At 38.8% G+C, this 17,136-nt stretch overlaps 1 protein-coding gene across 1 annotated transcript in view; it reads left to right on the top strand.

Annotated features, from left to right (window-relative positions):
- cdkal1 (CDK5 regulatory subunit associated protein 1-like 1) overlaps positions 1–15,311 on the top strand; it is a 419,123-nt gene extending 403,812 nt beyond the window's left edge. The window contains exon 15 of the mRNA XM_057341126.1: positions 14,687–15,311. Within this exon, the coding sequence (XP_057197109.1) occupies positions 14,687–14,848 (162 nt within the window). The 3' untranslated portion in view covers positions 14,849–15,311. The remainder of the gene's footprint in view (positions 1–14,686) is intronic.
- The last annotated feature ends 1,825 nt before the right edge of the window (positions 15,312–17,136 follow it).

Below are 17,136 nucleotides of genomic sequence, written 5' to 3'. Positions count from 1 at the left end.
GACAGAATTTTCAATTTTGGGTGAACTATCCTATCCCTTCAGTTCATTTTTAGATTTTCAGCAGCTATTTCTTAAGAACTACTGTACATTCACATTATATACTACATACTTATAAAATAATACAAAGGGACAAAAATAACTATAAAACTTTTTGGAATTTTGGAAGCAATAAGGCGTGTAAAGCCATGGTTTTTGGCTAAGTGCATAACAATGTCGCTCAACTTTGTAAATTCACTCTAAACTAGCTTCTTGGGGCTTATCGCATTATTTTTGCAGATCTATTTGGCACCACTAGGGATGTGAAAGATTGATTGAACACCTTGAACCATGATCTATGTTTGTGGTACAGCCTTTAAAGGCTTAAGGAGATCAATGTGGTCTAAAAATAGCTGGGTCAATTCAATCATTTTCCTTTCTGTCTGTCAGATGTGTGATGGCCGTGGTATGTGTCCACAAAACATTGGTCTCTTTTGGTGCAAACCCATACTCAAAAAGCTGTATTTCTATTGTTTATTTCATTCAAAATTTTAAACTGCCATTTCGCGCTCCTGTCAGCCGACTCTTTCTCTCAAACCAAAACAGCGTTAGGTTTCACTGCAGTAGTCAATCAGTAACTGTATTTCTCAAGGCCCTGTGTATGTGAGCGTTTGCCTTGTAAATAGGTATATCGGGGCTGTATGTTTGTCAAACACCTAAACAAACTTTACTGTGATGACGTACTGAGACTGGGAAACATCTCGCTGTACTGCCCTTGGTAATGATGTGGAACGCTCAGGTTCTGGGATTCGATTTTGCAGCTCCTTGTTTGAACAAGAGCATCTTAGCTATTTCATCCCATGATAGAACCTGTGTTTGTTTGTGTTTATTGTTGGCTAATTAGAAATGCTGGTGTTAATTGATGTTAATTGATAGGTCAAGAAGGACTAATTGAAACTCCCTGAAGATTTCCCAGAGTGCTTGTGTCAGGCAGGTTTTTTTCGAAGAATGGGGTTTGTAAAACAAGTGTGTGTGTTATGTACACCCACCGCAGGAGATGGAGAGCAGAGAAACTAATATCTGCTGCTGTGTCAGAGCCTGTGGTTTTTATCTCCACCCTGTCCAGATACAACTACCAGCTTGCAGATGTTTTCTCAGTAGAGAGCACATATACCAACATTAATTTCTGTCATATTCGTGACTGGTCTGTAAGGTACACTTTTGGCTCGGGCAGCTGGACTTGAGTCATTTTATATACAGATTTGGTCCAATTATCTAGTTTTTTTTCCAGACATTGTGCATTGTTTTGACTAGTTACAATAACTGGAGTAACTTTTGTCTGAAAGTGTTTTCATGACTTTGTCTTTTTATATACAGTACTTGTCTATACAATACGTTGCAAAAGTCTTAGGCCACTAGCGGCTTTTTGTTTTAATGGCCATCCATATATATGTTTGTCAAACAGGATTGCAGGAAATATGTACGCAAAAGTACAACAAATTCTCAACAAAATACCATATCTTTTGTGGTAAAAGTGTAGTTATCATGTTTTTTTGTGCATTGATTACATTGGCAAAACCGTGGTTTTACTACTGTGACCATGTTTTTTTTGTTTGCTTATTTTTCGTAAGGGAATGGCTCCTCAAGACATTTCTGATTTTCTGCTTGTATTTAAGAGAATGCCATTGCTTAAACACTATTGCTTAAATCTATCTCTGGCCTGCGTTTTTTGCACAGTGCTGTATATACTGTAATACAGAGCAGTTTCTCAGTACACTATAACTGAGTTTATTTGTGTTGTTTTGTGAACGTCTGCCCATTCCACAGTCTTCAGACAGTGAGGGAGGAGAGAAACGCACTCCAGCGTTCACTTAAACGCACACAATCTACAACCCCAAATCTCATCTCTTCTCTTCTGCTCATCCATCTTACCTCCTCTCACGTCTTGTCTTGTTATCTTTCGATCTCATCTATTCTCGTCTTGTCTCATCGCTTCACTTTTTGTCTCTTTTCCCCCTCTGATCATCTATTCTTGTCTCTTCTGGTCTTGTGCCATTCTGTCTTATCTCTTGTCTCATCATCTTATCACCTCTCTCGTGGTCTCATCTTTGACTCCGCTCCTTACCATCTCTTTTCTTTTTTCCTCTTGTTTTCATGCAGCCGAAACACAATAATGCAGTGCATTATGTATGTCAACAACACGCCAAGCTGAAGAATTAAGTCGCCATTAAGGAGTGTCTCATGGAGCGCCCCCCGCTACCTCAGCCGTGCATTAATTTGCGCGCTGATAATGCCTTCATAATTCACAAACCTTTCCCCGAACACCTGGAACTGGGAATTAAAGTACCTCGCCGCTTAATAGTACCAAACTGTCCTTGTCTAAGTGTGTGTATGATCTCTGCATCTGTGTTTATGTATGTGTGTGTTTGTCCCATGGCTCTTTTGCTGTGGCATTGTGGGATTGCTGGCCCTTTACATCATCTAGAGAGCCGCTGGCCAAGTATTCCCTGCCGAGACTGGCTGTTTCTCTGATGTATGTGGACACCTTCTGTTTCCTACCGCTGCTTCGCATGCTTTGTGCACGGGTCTTGCGATATGCATCATCCTGCAGCTAAACTCAACAATAAAACAATAACGTTGCAATGGTTAATTATGTGTACGTTCTTATAGCTAGTTGTTTTAAGGTAATGTTATTCACAGTCTCGGGGTTTAAAAAAGCCTGCTGAAACATCTGTTCACGCAAGAATACTGCTTTATTTTTACAAACGTTTGTTGTTAGATAATATGTAAATGACACACACCAGGTTTATTTGTGAAAAGCTGGATGGTACAGGTCAATCAGTGCTGTCAAACCACCACGATCCTTATCACCACGTTATTTACGAAGCGCTTTCATTCAGATTATTACATTTTTGTTTTTCACCCTGTGGCAATTATTTTATCATCTAAATATAGATTGAAATTGAAGTGCTTGTATTTAATTACTGTATAATAAAAATGGCTAACATTCTTTCAAATATCTTTCTGTGAGTTCATACAGGTGTGACATTACATGAGCGTGAGGGAATGATGATTGAATTTTCATTTTTGGGGGAACTATCCCTTTAATGCAACTTTAATGAAGTACTGTAAAATCATTAAAAGCATTCCTTCCGCTAGAAAAAAATAGTTCCTGAGCAATCAGAATCAAGGACTGAAGCTAACCATTTTATAGACCACTTCGCAAGATTAAACACTGGTCCAGAGGAATTTCCATTTTTTATTTTATTTTTAAATCTTGCATACATAATTCATTCTTAAATATACAGTAGTAGTTCAACATATTGATTTAGTTACAAATGTTTTGTTGGTTGTATTTTGTTTAAATGTTTGTATTAGTGTTAAAAAACTGAAACAGTAAGTTCCTCTGGAACAGTGTGAACCAGTTATGTTTATGCCATCCAAAGTGGTCTATAATTAAATTTGAAGGCTCTCGAATATTAATTGTGAAACTGACAAATGAATTTAGAATAAACATAACATTATTGACCACTGGTGTGGTTTGGATGTAAATACTGTTAATGTTATAGTTATTGTTTTTTGTGAGAAGGCCTTAAGAATTAGGGATGCACCGATATATAAATTTTGGCCGATAATGATAACCGATAATTCTTTAACATTGGATGCCGATAACCGATCTATTGGCCGATATACAGTATCTAAATATTAATATAAAATTCCCCAAGACTGAAACAAAAGGCAAAAAGTGGACAACTGTTTTTATTTGAAAACATTCAACCATTAGTTCTCTTTTTTCCCCTGAATATCATGTACCAAGCCTATTTACCCTAGTTAACGATTCTTTAACCTTCAAACTTTACTGGTAGATTTTTTTATTTAATAAACAAATTATAGATGTTCTTCCAGAGCAACCCAGACAAATGTTCTTAATAGCCACATGTCTAACAGGTCTCAAAACAGAAAGCGTTCAGACAGCAATCTGATTCAAACAATATGCTTTTGTTCCTATAATTTACACATTCATAAATACTGTAGATACATACTGTACCTACATCACAATGTTTTGCTAATAGCAGTAAGTGAATGATCATGACAGAAAGACAGCACTGTACTGGATTTTGACTATGAGCAGCGTGCAATTGAAGAAGTTTAACCAGAGGAAATGATTTATCGCCTATAATATATTGGCCTAAATTTTATTACCAGCCGATACCGATAACATTAAAAACGACCATTTAGCGGCCGATCATTTTTCGTGCATCCCTATTAAGAATAAATACGAATAAATTGACTTGAGAAATGTAGCAGCTGATATCATCTCTTTTTTATAATTTCCTTACTTTGTTCTTGTTCACCCAAGATCCAGTGACTCCGACAGTATTTGATGTGACATTACAAAAGACTTTACCTGTGTTGCATTAACAAGTTGTTTGTTTGCTTGTTTGTTTGTTTGTTTTATTTATTTCTATAGCACATTTCAAAACAACCACCGGTTGACCAAAGTGCTGTACATTCAGAAATAAAACAATTAAGTAAAATAAACAGATCCTTAAAAAAGGAATTATAAAATATACAACTCTCTTTACACAAACATTACAAATATAAATCCTAAAACAAGAGCATATAAAATTATAACAAATGAATCACTCTCTTTACACAAGCCTTTACCACTAAGATAAAAGCAAAGCATCACAAATTTAGGTAGTTGCCATTTGATCCAGAAAAAGTGCCTTCAGCAAGGATTTAAAATTAGACAAAGAAGATGCTGCCCGAATCATACTCAGGAGATTGTTCCATAACATAGGGCCGGTGATGGCAAATGCCCGGTCACCCCGTAATTTAAGTCTAGACCTTGGGACCGACAACATTTTTAAGTTTTCAGACCTAAGCGATCGCACCGAATTTGATGGGTGCAGCAACTCAGAGAGGTAGGCTGCCGATTGATTGTGCAGCGATTTGTACACTAAAACAAGTAATTTAAAATCCACCCTAAGCTTCACTGGGAGCCACTGCAGTGAAAACAGAACTGGGGTAATATGTTCGAATTTACATGTCCCAGTCATTAGTCTAGCGGCTGCGTTTTGGACCATTTGTAAACAATCAAGGGAAGCCCGATGAATTCTGTAATAGAGGGAGTTGCAGTATTCCAATCTAGAAGACACAAAAGCGTGAATAAGTAATTCAAGATTTTCCTTAGACAAAAAGGGTTTAACTCTCGCTAGACGGCGAAGATGAAAAAAACATGATCTGACCACTCCATTGATCTGATTTTCGAACCTGAGATAAGTGTCAAACCAGAAACCTAATTTTTTTACCCTGTGATTGACATATTTTGTTAAGACTCCAAGGTCGTAGGTGCTAGCATTAAAAGCATCACTAGGTCCAAATAAGATAAGTTACCAAAATTAATTTGTTGAGCTTGTCACGTCCCTCTCTGCTGAGCAAAGAGTTACCGTACATTAGTGTTGTCACGATACTGGAATTTCTAACTTCGATTCAATACCAAAAAAAATATCGATATTCGATACCATTTTAGAATAAAATAGAATAGAATGAGCTTTATTGGCCAAGTATGTTTCCACATACGAGGAATTTGTTATAGTGACAGAAGCTCCACAGTGCAACAGAAAGACAGCAACAGGACAGAACACAGATGATAAAAAAAATATATATATATACAATGATATAGAAATAGGCAATGTACAAAACAGCAAAAACACAATATACAATATAGACAATTATGTATGTACAGGTCTGATATGTGCAAATTTGGTGAATAATAATGTAAAATAGAGTTGTGTGTTCCGCGTTTAATGTCAAGTGTTCATAAGATGGATTGCCTGAGGGAAGAAACTGTTCCTGTGTCTGGTCGTTCTGGTGCTCAGTGCTCTGTAGCGTCGACCAGACGGTAACAGTTCAAAAAGGGAGTGTGCTGGGTGTGAGGGGTCCAGAGTGATTTTACCAGCCCTTTTGCTCATTATGGATGAGTACACTTCTTGGAGAGTGGGGATGGTTGTACCCATGATACGCTCAGCAGTCCGGGCTACCCTCCGTAGTCTTCGGAGATCAGATTTGGTAGCTGAGCTGAACCAGACAGTTATAGAAGTGCAGAGGATGGATTCAATGATGGCAGAGTAGAACTGTTTCAGCAACTCCTGTGGCAGGTTGAACTTCCTCAGCTGGCGAAGAAAGTACAGACTCTGCTGGGCCAATTTAACAATAGAGTCAATGTGAGTGTCCCACTTCAGATCCTGAGAAATTGTGGTGCCCAGGAATCTGAATGACTCCACTGCAGTCACAGTGCTGTTCATGATGGTGAGTTTGGGGAGAACAGGGGGCTTTCTCCTGAAGTCCACGATCATCTCAACAGTTTTAAGCGTGTTAAGCTCCAGGTTGTTAAGACTGCACCAGACAGCCAGCTCCTTGACCACCTGTCTGTAAGCAGACTCGTCACCGTCCTGAATGAGGCCGATCAGTGTGGTGTCGTCTGCAAACTTCAGGAGCTTGACAGAGGGGTCTTTAGATGTGCAATCATTCGTGTAAAGGGAGAAGAGCAGTGGGGAGAGAACACAGCCCTGAGGAGCTCCAGTACTGATGGTGCAGGTGTTGGATTTGAATTTACCAAGCTTTACTAACTGCTGCCTGTCTGTCAAGAAGCTGTTGATCCACTGACAGACAGGGGTGGGGACGGAGAGCTGTGCCAGTTTATTCTGAAGGGTGTCCGTGATGATGGTGTTAAAAGCGGAGCTGAAGTCCACAAACAGGATCCTCGCATAGGTCCCTGGTCTGTCCAGATGCTGAAGGATGAAGTGTTGACAGCATCATCCACAGACCTTTTTTCAAACCGGCAATAAAACTTGTTCAAGTCGTCAGCTAGTTGTTGGTTCTCTAAAGTGCTGGGGATGGTGTCTTGTAACTGGTGATATCTTTCAGACCTTTCCACACTGAAGCAGGATCACTGGAAGAGAATTTGTTCCTTAAGTTGTCAGAATAATTCCTCTTTGCCCTTTTCGTTACCACGGGGAAAATACTGCCATAACTATAAGGCCCTACATTTTTAAAATTTTATTTAAAGTAAAAAAAAACCTCTCTCTTTCTCTCAACAGGTAGTGGTCTGGCTTTTGTTGAAACTAACTTTGTATTAGCACCTATTGTGTTATTGCTCCCTGAACTCTCTGTGAGTCGCTTTGGATAAAAGCATCTACTAAATGACTAAATGTAAATGCAAATTGAACAAGACTAGACAATGAGGTATAGTTTTACATTATTTATTAATTGTTAATCTAATGCAATTTTACTTATACATTTACTATTTAAAATCAAAGTTGTATTTCTCAGTATTAATCGACCAGAGCTTACATAAATAGTTGTAATTTTTAAATGACATTAAAAGGAGATTAATAAATACTTTAACAAATGTATTGCTCATTCATTGTTCGTTAATGTTAGTTTATAGCATACATTTATATGATTTAAAAGTTTTAATTAGGCTTTTATTCACATATAATCATTGATCAGCGCACATATAGACAGAAACGCAAACTTTAAACGCAAGAACTGTTGCAGAGACTCCGCACTGGACATCTTTCTAACATTAACAACGTTTAACCGGATGACGATCCGGTTAAAGACGAGTGGAGTAGAGACGAGTGGATGAAATCATTGATCAGCGCACACACATAGAGCGCTATGGTAAACACGAAAGTGCAAACGTGTATCACACGCGAGAACTGTTCCGGAGACTTTACCCGCACTAGCATCATTTCAAACATCAAATTAACCGGAGCGAATGAGACGAGTAGATGACATCATTAATGAGCGCACATAAAGACAGAAATGCGTGCATTAAACATGAGAACGGTTGCGGAGAATCTGTACGAGCAAACAGCATATAACCAGGGCAAATGGATGAAATAATTGATCAGCGCACACACACAGAGCGCTATGGTAAACATGGGAAGCGTAAACGAGCGTGCACCAAGCGCCAGATGTGTCTGAACTGGCCATCTTTTCTAACATTAACACTTTTAACTGCCGCAAACGAGTTAAGTCTGTGAGAGGAGGCGGGGCTCTGTTGTCACTGCATTCACGTGCAGTGTGTGTCCACTCGCTGTCGGAAAAGAGAGAGTGTGAGAACGCACAGCTGGTATCGATACGTGGGACATGCGTATTGGAACCGTTTCAGATTTTTCAGTATCGATACGTATCGAAATATCAATATTTTTGACAACACTACCGTACATGAGCCGGCTTCTCTGGTGAACACAAACCTGAGCCTGATGTGAGACTGACTATATTTACAGTAAACTGGATATCAGATAAATGACCATGTTACGTGAGTCCTTTTCTGTGTGCCCTCACCTGCCAATATACTTTTTTCTTGGCTCTTATAGATAGTGTTTATACTAATTTACTGATTAATTCAAGGCCTCTTTTCACATTGAGGAAAGTAATCTAGGCCGTCTGCACCACTGATCTATATAAATGACTGGATTGCTCAAGACATCATTACACTGAAGCTACCATGCCGCCATGTTGGTATGCCCAAGCGTGCTATTAAATTAATAGGGAGTTATCACATATTAATGATAAAACAGTAACTTACCAGTCCCCGTTTTTATATCTAATGTCTCACAGTACATTCTTACAACGCAAATGTCTTAAGTATGTTAATGGTTAATTATTAAACGTTGGTCATTTTCCCGTCTTATTGGATATAGATTGAGTTACGTTCATTTTCATTAGCGTACATATCAAATCAGCAGACTAACACGACACCTTAACATATGACAAATGTGCAAAATACAGATAAATACAGGCTGTATGTGTTCTTTAAGTCATGAAGCTTTATTTCTTAAAAATTTACACATGTGCCATTACATACATTGATTTCTATACGTCCCAAAATAAACAGAAACATTAGAAAAGAACATCAGAAGTAACAATCAATTTAAACACATGTGAACTAAAAACTTATTGTGTGCCTAATAAGCTTAAAAACTTGTTATTTTAATTTATCATTTTGACTGTAAGTCAATGGCACTCTCTGTCAGTTGGGCATTCCAAGATGGCGGCGCGATCGCTTCTGGTGGCTTCACCTCCTGCCATTGGTTTAGCGTACTAGGCGCAATCGAGTCATTTACAGTATATAGATCACTGGTCTGCACCCTGTTATTCTCATTCGTCAGTCATTCAGGACATTGAAGGATAGAGGTGCAATGTCAGTCACTTGATCAATGATAGGGGCAGATCAATTACCCCGAGGGAAGCTCATTGGATGTCTGTTGTCCAACTTTAATGGAGTGATAATGTATTGCACTCTCTCTCTTGTTGCTGTGGCCTTGGGTCTTTTTTCCGGCACATATTAAGATGAAAGATGATAATGTTCCAAAGGGGTTAATCTTTTTTTTAGTTTTATAGTTTTATTGTCTATGGCTATTTGTGTGCATATTTAGTTCTTTACTGTGTAATCCCATTGTGGTCCTTGAGAATTTGTCCTCTTTGATGCTAAGATCTTATCAGTCAGGCTCTAGGCTAATATACAACATTTCCATCTCTGTTGTACATTTGTTTTGCACTTCAATTTGGATTATAGTTGCATACATCATAGATTCAATCGTGTTGACTTCTGTTGGTTGTTGTAGTGTCTAGTAGGATTTTTTAATTATTATTAATTGAAATAAAAAAGTCTGTCTAAATATTATTTTCTTGAACATATAAGAAATGTTGCTTTATCAATAAACTGAAATGTGTTTAAGTTGAGGCATTATTAACTAAATAACATTAGTAAAATAAAATGAACTAAAAATAAATAAAAACTTGACTAGAATAGAAAATACAATTAACATGAAAACTTAAATATAAAAATAACAACTCTAAAGAGTTCTAAAGAGAGGGAAACGGTTTTGTTTGTTAAAATTGTTTGTAGTTAAAGACCACTTTGCAAGATGTACGTACTGGTTCAGAAGCACTTCCGGTTTCAGTTTTTTAATTTATTATTAGTATTTTTGTCATCTTTTTTATATTTGTTTAACATTTTAAAGTGGTCATAAATGTTGTATTGGTTGTATTTTGTTAAAACGTTTGTGTAGTGTTAAAAACGGAAACAGGACATTCTTCGGAATCAGTCTATAGGATTTTGAGTTTGGTCCTGTGGTTGATGCATTTTCTCACACAGTAAGCCATGATGCACCTGTTTGAGTCCAGTTGTCTTTTTTTTCTTTACCAGTCCAACCCCATTACTTTCTGCACATCACATCCTGCCCTGTCTCTTACAAAACTACACTACACCTGTTACAAAAGCTTCTGCTCCTTTTCCTCTTTATCCACTAAAATCTGAATTTTCCATTTCAACATATATCACTGTTTGGATGCCAACCATATTAATTTGGGTTCAGCTGTGTATGAACCCCCCACGGTGAAGCGTCTGAGTGTGTGTTTGTGGATTATCACCTCAGCCGGGTGGGAGATCATTCAGTCCATGCTGGCGTCTGGAGGTCCAGTGTCCGTGTCCTTGAGCCTCTCACCTCCTCCACCAACAGCGTCTCGGTCTGAGCCCTCACAGTCTATCGACGGCCACTGATTTGATTTCTGTGTGTGTGTGAGAGAATGACACAGACATGGATCAATGCAGTGTCTGGACACAGCACGCACTAGCGGTCACTCTAACTGACATTCATCAGAGGAGGAGAAAGAGCAAGGAAAAAAGGAAAAGGCAGTGGCAGATGGTGAGAGCGATGATAGAAATAAGAAGTGAGAGATGGTTAAAAAAGAAATAGTCTTTTAAACTCTCTCTATCCATTTAAGCAAGACTGTCTGTGTTAATGATTTGTCTCGTAGAGTTCACAGAGGTGAGGAGACACAGCAGTCTGGCATTCAGTGGCCATACCAACATATGATTTAAAAGTGAGGGGCTTTTGGGAACATCCAAATGAATTCAGGATGAGGTGCCAGTCAAAACTATAAACATGAGGACAGAAATTTCAGGTATTTGGTTTTTCTGATTGCTTGACCTGTGAGGTTTTCAGACAGATGTCAACTAGAAGTGTTCATAAAATCGTCACATTTTGGGTTGGCTCACTTAAATATATGTAAATGGTGTTTTAAACCTGTATTTTGTTTCATTGTACCACCTTATCTCACTGTCGTCACCATTAGTTTTAAGCACCAGTCTGTCTGGTGGTAGGACCATCAGCCCCTGCTGCACAGAGTTTTTTACATACTGAAATACACCCTCCTGAATTGCCACCCTTATCCTAGAGCAGATTATTTGATGAAAAGCGGAAAAGACTGAGGATTTACCGAAGTGTTTCTCCACATGGCTTGTGAAATTCATAACCTGGCATCAGCAGATAACTGGAGCTCAGTTGCTAAGAAGATATTATCCAGCTACTTTCCACCCACATTCATCATAAGCTTCTGAGGATACCGATGGGAAGTAATTGCATTGAATATCCACACGGGGAAGTAAGGCGGTACAAAGGAATTCCCCTCACAGCTGAAAGTTTTAATAAGGTTCATCTCCCGTTGTGTAGTAAGAGACTCTGAGGTGTTTTACTTTACTGAAGTCTAACCTCATGTCGACTTCAGACATTCTTTTGAGCAGAGTGGCACTAGGATGATATTATTCATCACTGGAGACCCCCAGGGTTATGTAGTAGGATCGCTAACGTTGGAATGCATGCTTGACTAAAACCACCACAAAATGAGTGCTGCAAGAAAACACTTTCTTTGCATTTCTTTTCATGGTATGCATTACAAAACCATTTTTGTGTCCTTATCTCTGTGTAATGTTCCTAGCTCAGCTCAGAAATTGAACTGTGCTTGCTTTTGTAACCATTCGACAAGCAAGTCTGGTTTCGCAGACGGCTGTTTTCAGAATCTCTCAGTGTAGATTGTGTGGTTTCAAAAAGCTTTGACGCTATATCATGTTAGCAGGGCAGCTTATCTCTTTTACTGTAGCCACAAACAGTGCCGTGATTCAGACACAGCCAAGCATGTTACACTCGTGTAGGAGTCAGTGGAGAATGCACTGAATGGCTCCGGCTGCTCCCACGATATCCCTAGGATCAGGAATTGTGGGATATGATCCCATAGGTGAGGTGACGCTTGAATTGGGCACAATGAGTCATGTAGGGCATCTGTGGGTGGAGGTTCGGCAACACGATCCCACTCTTATAAAGCACAATGACGTTACTTTCCATTCACACACATACACGACAGAGGAAAACACCATCTGGAAATCACACCTGCGACCTGATTTACATTGATACACACAAATTTAACTGAAAAGGTTGTGATACCTGCCGCTCCTACCACCTACGCTCATGTTAAACATTCAGGTTACCTGTGTGCTCATTGAAGGCTTGACTATGATGTTATAAAGCTCATCATTAGGTGAACCATAGGGCTTTAAGTTAGATGTACAGCACTATACTATAATTTCATTTCATTTGCTAGTATCATTACTGGTGGATATATGTGACCGCTAGTTTCAGCCAGCCACCCGCTGTCCACCTGATGCCTATTGCACACAAAAAAAATGTATCTGATATTAACCTTTAAAAAAAAGAGGTTGTACAATCTCTTATTGTCTAATTGGGAGATAGTTGCCCAGTATGAGCTGCAAAGTGGACCAGACTTTACGATGCTTGTGAAATATAGACTATATGCCAGTGGGCCCCTATTGTCCCACCCTGAATTCTGTCTGCAGTAAGGCTGTGGGGATCTTTTGGATATGACTGATCAAGTACTTACAATTGTTCCCACCCAGACAGTTTCCACCAGTTTTTAGGAAGGGTGTGGGCGAGCTAACCCATAAAAAAACAGGAACCCTCCGATCCATATAAATTCCACAGGCCTCAGGTGGCCCTTTGGATAGAGTTGGAGAAAATACATTTTCCATAAGAGAGCAGATGTGGTTAAGAGTGCAACATTGAGACAAACTAGACATGTCTTGAAAGTTCCTGTGAAATGAAGTCAAATAATGAAGGATGGGCTCAGCAACCTTTCCTTGGTTGGTAGACTTCCTCCTGGTTATTTGAGAGGATATATCTGCATTACAGCCAGCTGGCTATTACCACCACAGCACCCTGAAATATTGAAATCATGAAATAGCCATTCAGATTGAGGCTTTATATTTAATAGCAGGGATATATCACCCCCTCTCCAGAAATGAACATATTATTGGGTCAGCTGTCAGGTCTGTTCTGAAGGGAGACGTGTCTCCATTACAGTGTCCATTATAGATGAACCTTTAATGTTCCAACACATTAGAGAGGACAGGACTTCCAATTACAACCATTTTACCCTTTGAGACTTTGATGTGCAAGTCAGTCTTAAATCTCGGGCCGTTTTAGAGCCTAACTGGCCTCTATCATTGCCCTGTCAGTTTGATGTTGATAAATCACATCTGGACTCTACTGTGCACACTGGCTCGTATCAAAACACACTATCTGTTGGTCAGTTTTCCATTCACGCACTGTTGGGTTTTTAAGATTGATAGCTTGGATACCTCATGGTCTAGTGATTGTGTCAATTCAGCTTCTTTTAATGCGTAAAACCATAAAGTGTAAAAGCGTCAGTTGCTGCTGGTTTGGGCAGAATTGTGACACTGTGGTGATACGTTGTGTTTAACTATGATGGTGGTAAGGATGTTAGCATTCTAAAGGATTTTTTCTTGTTCTACCAAATTTGTATGTATTTCTTACTTTCAAGAACACAAAGGTGAATTTGCAGTATAATCTGGCCACTGTTTTCCAAATGCGGAATAGCACAAAATATAGTAATGAATAGTAATGTAAAATAGTAAGAATAGTAATGGATAGCATAAAGGTGATTCATGTATTATGTTCCATGTCTTCTAAAGACAAACTATGTTATAGCAATTTCAATTATCAATGAATAAAAAATTGTGGTCAGAATATTACAGAACATGTGACTACTCAATATTTAAATAAGACTTTTGGATCTTGACAGTCCCATTTTCCAATTCTCTTTATTACAGTACATGAGAAAATGTCACCAGGATAGTCAAAAATCCCTTTTGTTGTTCCACCTAAGAAAGTTTTACACGCATGGGAAAGTAAATGAGAATTTTCATTTGAATGGACATTATCAATGTCCCTTTAAACATGATTTGAATACTAGGATCTTGTACCATATTTAAAATTTGCAGACTTGACTTCTGTTGCTCCACCTGTGATTGATGCTGCGCACAGGTGCTTTTCTTTGCTTTCAGCGGTAGTATAAAGACAGCTGTAAGAAGAGAATAAAGCTATTGTATCGTCATGTTTGCATGAGCATAGACCCAGAGACGAGTTTTGACAAGCTTTAACATGCTTTAACAATATCCCCACGCAAAATTCAGCAGGTAGCCTGAGCAATTCGGTCCACACAAAGGTTGCTTGTATAATGCACATGGAGATGACACATCAAGCCAAGGCCTCTTTTCCACCTGCCGTTAGTATGTTTTTAGTAATCAGATCAGTAATGGGATGGCACTTGAAAATATTACAAGCCAAGTGGTGGAATGACTAAAACCACATTTAGCGGTGAATACAGTACAATCTGAAACCAATAAGATTTCAGCTATAAAGGCTAAAACTGATTTTTGTTTCTTTTTAACCAAAAATCATTACATATTGCAGCTTTAATTTAGTTTCCATCTGTCTGGTCCTTTCGTTTAATTTTCTTCTCTTTTTTTTTACAGGAGCTGAAGGTGTCCCGTCAGAATGGAGTTCACGTCTCAAAGGATTCCTCTATGCTCACGGGATGGTTGTGGAGATTGGAGGGTGATGGACTCAAACTTCTTTCATTGGGACTGGCTTTAACTGCCATAATAGTGGCGTTAGTGATTGAGAAGTTCCACTGACACCAAAATTTCACGCGAATGCATCGGACAAGGCCTTAAAGAGTGTGCAGTGACCCAAGGACTCTGCAAAGCATGAATGTTATTGTTAGTGTTTTAAGCTCAGATAAAGGTAAATGAAGCAGATAAGTTAGGGCAATTTTCTTTTTTAAACTACTGATTAAAGACTTCTAATGTTTATTTTAACAAGATCGAACATTTTTCGCCTCAGAGCAATGTTTTAGACATGCTTTTTCTTCCAGTAGTTTTTGCAAATCAAAGCTTCTGTACAAGGACAGTTCGTAATCATTTTGGATTTCTGTTCATTTTCAATCCCAGCAGTTAGTCATTTTCAAACACAGGTGTCTCGCTGTCTGGTTTGCGCTCGGAGCAACAGACTCTTCCCGTCTTTGTTCACAGCATAAAGGGGCTCTAATAAATTAGACTGCACACACTCAGCACTGTCTCCTGGGTAATATTTCTGGAATGTTTTCTCTGGGATTTTGACACGAGGGGGTCAGCCGCTTGCAAAACTACAGTGTGTTTATTACCCCATGATGACCACATATAATCAGTAGCGTGGCTGTGTATGTTCTTATATGTCAGTTTATTTGGAAATGCAATATTCTTGCTTACAAGATGAAGTGTATAATGAAAGTAAGTTATAGATATTGGAGTCTTTCGTCCAGATATCACATGAATGCAGTATAGTGACTGTAAATATTATGCCATGGTGTGGAAAGCCACTCTAAACATCTCCATGTCCATTTATTTTTTTGTCCCCATTTGAGAACTTTAACAAATGCCGTCAGGGCCAAAACAAATGCCTATATGGTCAAATATGCAGTGTACAAATAATGATGTTGACAGTTTTCTTCACCACAGGACTGTCTTTGTATAAAACACTGCTGTGCTGGAGAAACGCATAAACATCATAAAACAGAGACTTTGTCAAAACATCTCAAATGAGCTTGTAGCTTGAGTCCTCGCTGATGCAGTTTCCAGCGCTAAAGCCCTTCGGCATCATGAGGGTGTTCGGCCTAGTGTTTTTTCTGATGCCGTTCTGCCACTTTATGAGAGATCCTCACAGGAGTCAGCTCTGTCCAAATGAGCGTGTTGAAAAACAGGACATGCGAAACCTAAAGCAAGCGGGAATCCCTGGGCACATTTTCAGTCTAGGCTGAAGCTTTAGCCGAGCTGACGCCCGTCCACAGGGATGTAGTCAACACTCCTGGTGTGTGTTTGGCATGATGGGAGCAGGGCTTTCTGAATGATCCCTGGAGGAAGTTCTGCCTGCTCGGAGAAAGCTAACCAGCCAAATGAGAAGAGACTGCAGTAGCCTCAACACTGCGGAACATCCCTGAAAAAGAAGTCCAATGTGTCTCCTGCAGTGTAGAGACAAGCATCAAAGACAGGAGGGTCTTTTAAGTGAAAAAGCACATGCTTTTCCCTTTGTTCTTAAATATCTGTACACTATATTGACGTGAAACAAATGCAACTACAACTACGTTGTACCTGTCAGTTAAAGTTGCGCTCAGCAATGTTTTCTATATCAAAGTTTTGCATACATCAATGAAAAGCACATTATGATTATGAAATCTGATGATGTACACTCTGATATTTAAAGGACCGGTGTGTATTTTTTTGGAGGGTATATTGACAGAAATTCAATATAATACACATACCGTAACTGTCGTTAGAGGTGTATAAAGACCTTGCATACAATTTTATTTCTACAGAAGCCCTAAACAGACGAACTGCTCTACAGAACGCGTTTCGTAAATATGTGACGAATCTTAGTTCTGTGTCAGCCATCGTAGTGCTTCGAAAGGGAGGGGGAGCGGTGGAGTGAGCCGTTGGTTGCAATTCGCAACTGATGCCGCTAAAAATGACACAATGGCCCTTTAAACAAACCAGACAATCCTAACAATATAACGGCAAACAAGATGACATGATAATCAACCTTGACCTCCATTAACATTCACTGTATGGACGCAAAACCACTTCTCAAAAAATCTTCTTTTGTGTTCTACAGAAAGAGTCACATAACAGGTTTTTAGCCACAATTATAAATAAGTAAATAATTACAGAATACACCGCACTCTACAGCTCTTTTAAAACATGTTTTTTTAAAAGTAATGACTTGTGGGTAAAACTAAACTTGGTTAAAAGCAGTTTGTGAATGTCCGGTTTGTTAAATTATTTCACATATTTAAATTAGGGGGGTCAAATTGATTACTCACAATTATATAAATGTATATACATAAACATACATGTATACATTTAAGACATATGTGCAATATATTTATACA

Source organism: Triplophysa rosa, linkage group LG8 (assembly GCF_024868665.1).
Source record: "Triplophysa rosa linkage group LG8, Trosa_1v2, whole genome shotgun sequence".
In the NCBI taxonomy this organism is placed as follows: domain Eukaryota; kingdom Metazoa; phylum Chordata; class Actinopteri; order Cypriniformes; family Nemacheilidae; genus Triplophysa; species Triplophysa rosa.
The sequence above is the reverse complement of the archived record's forward strand: the minus strand, read 5'-3'. Positions and strand labels throughout refer to the sequence as shown.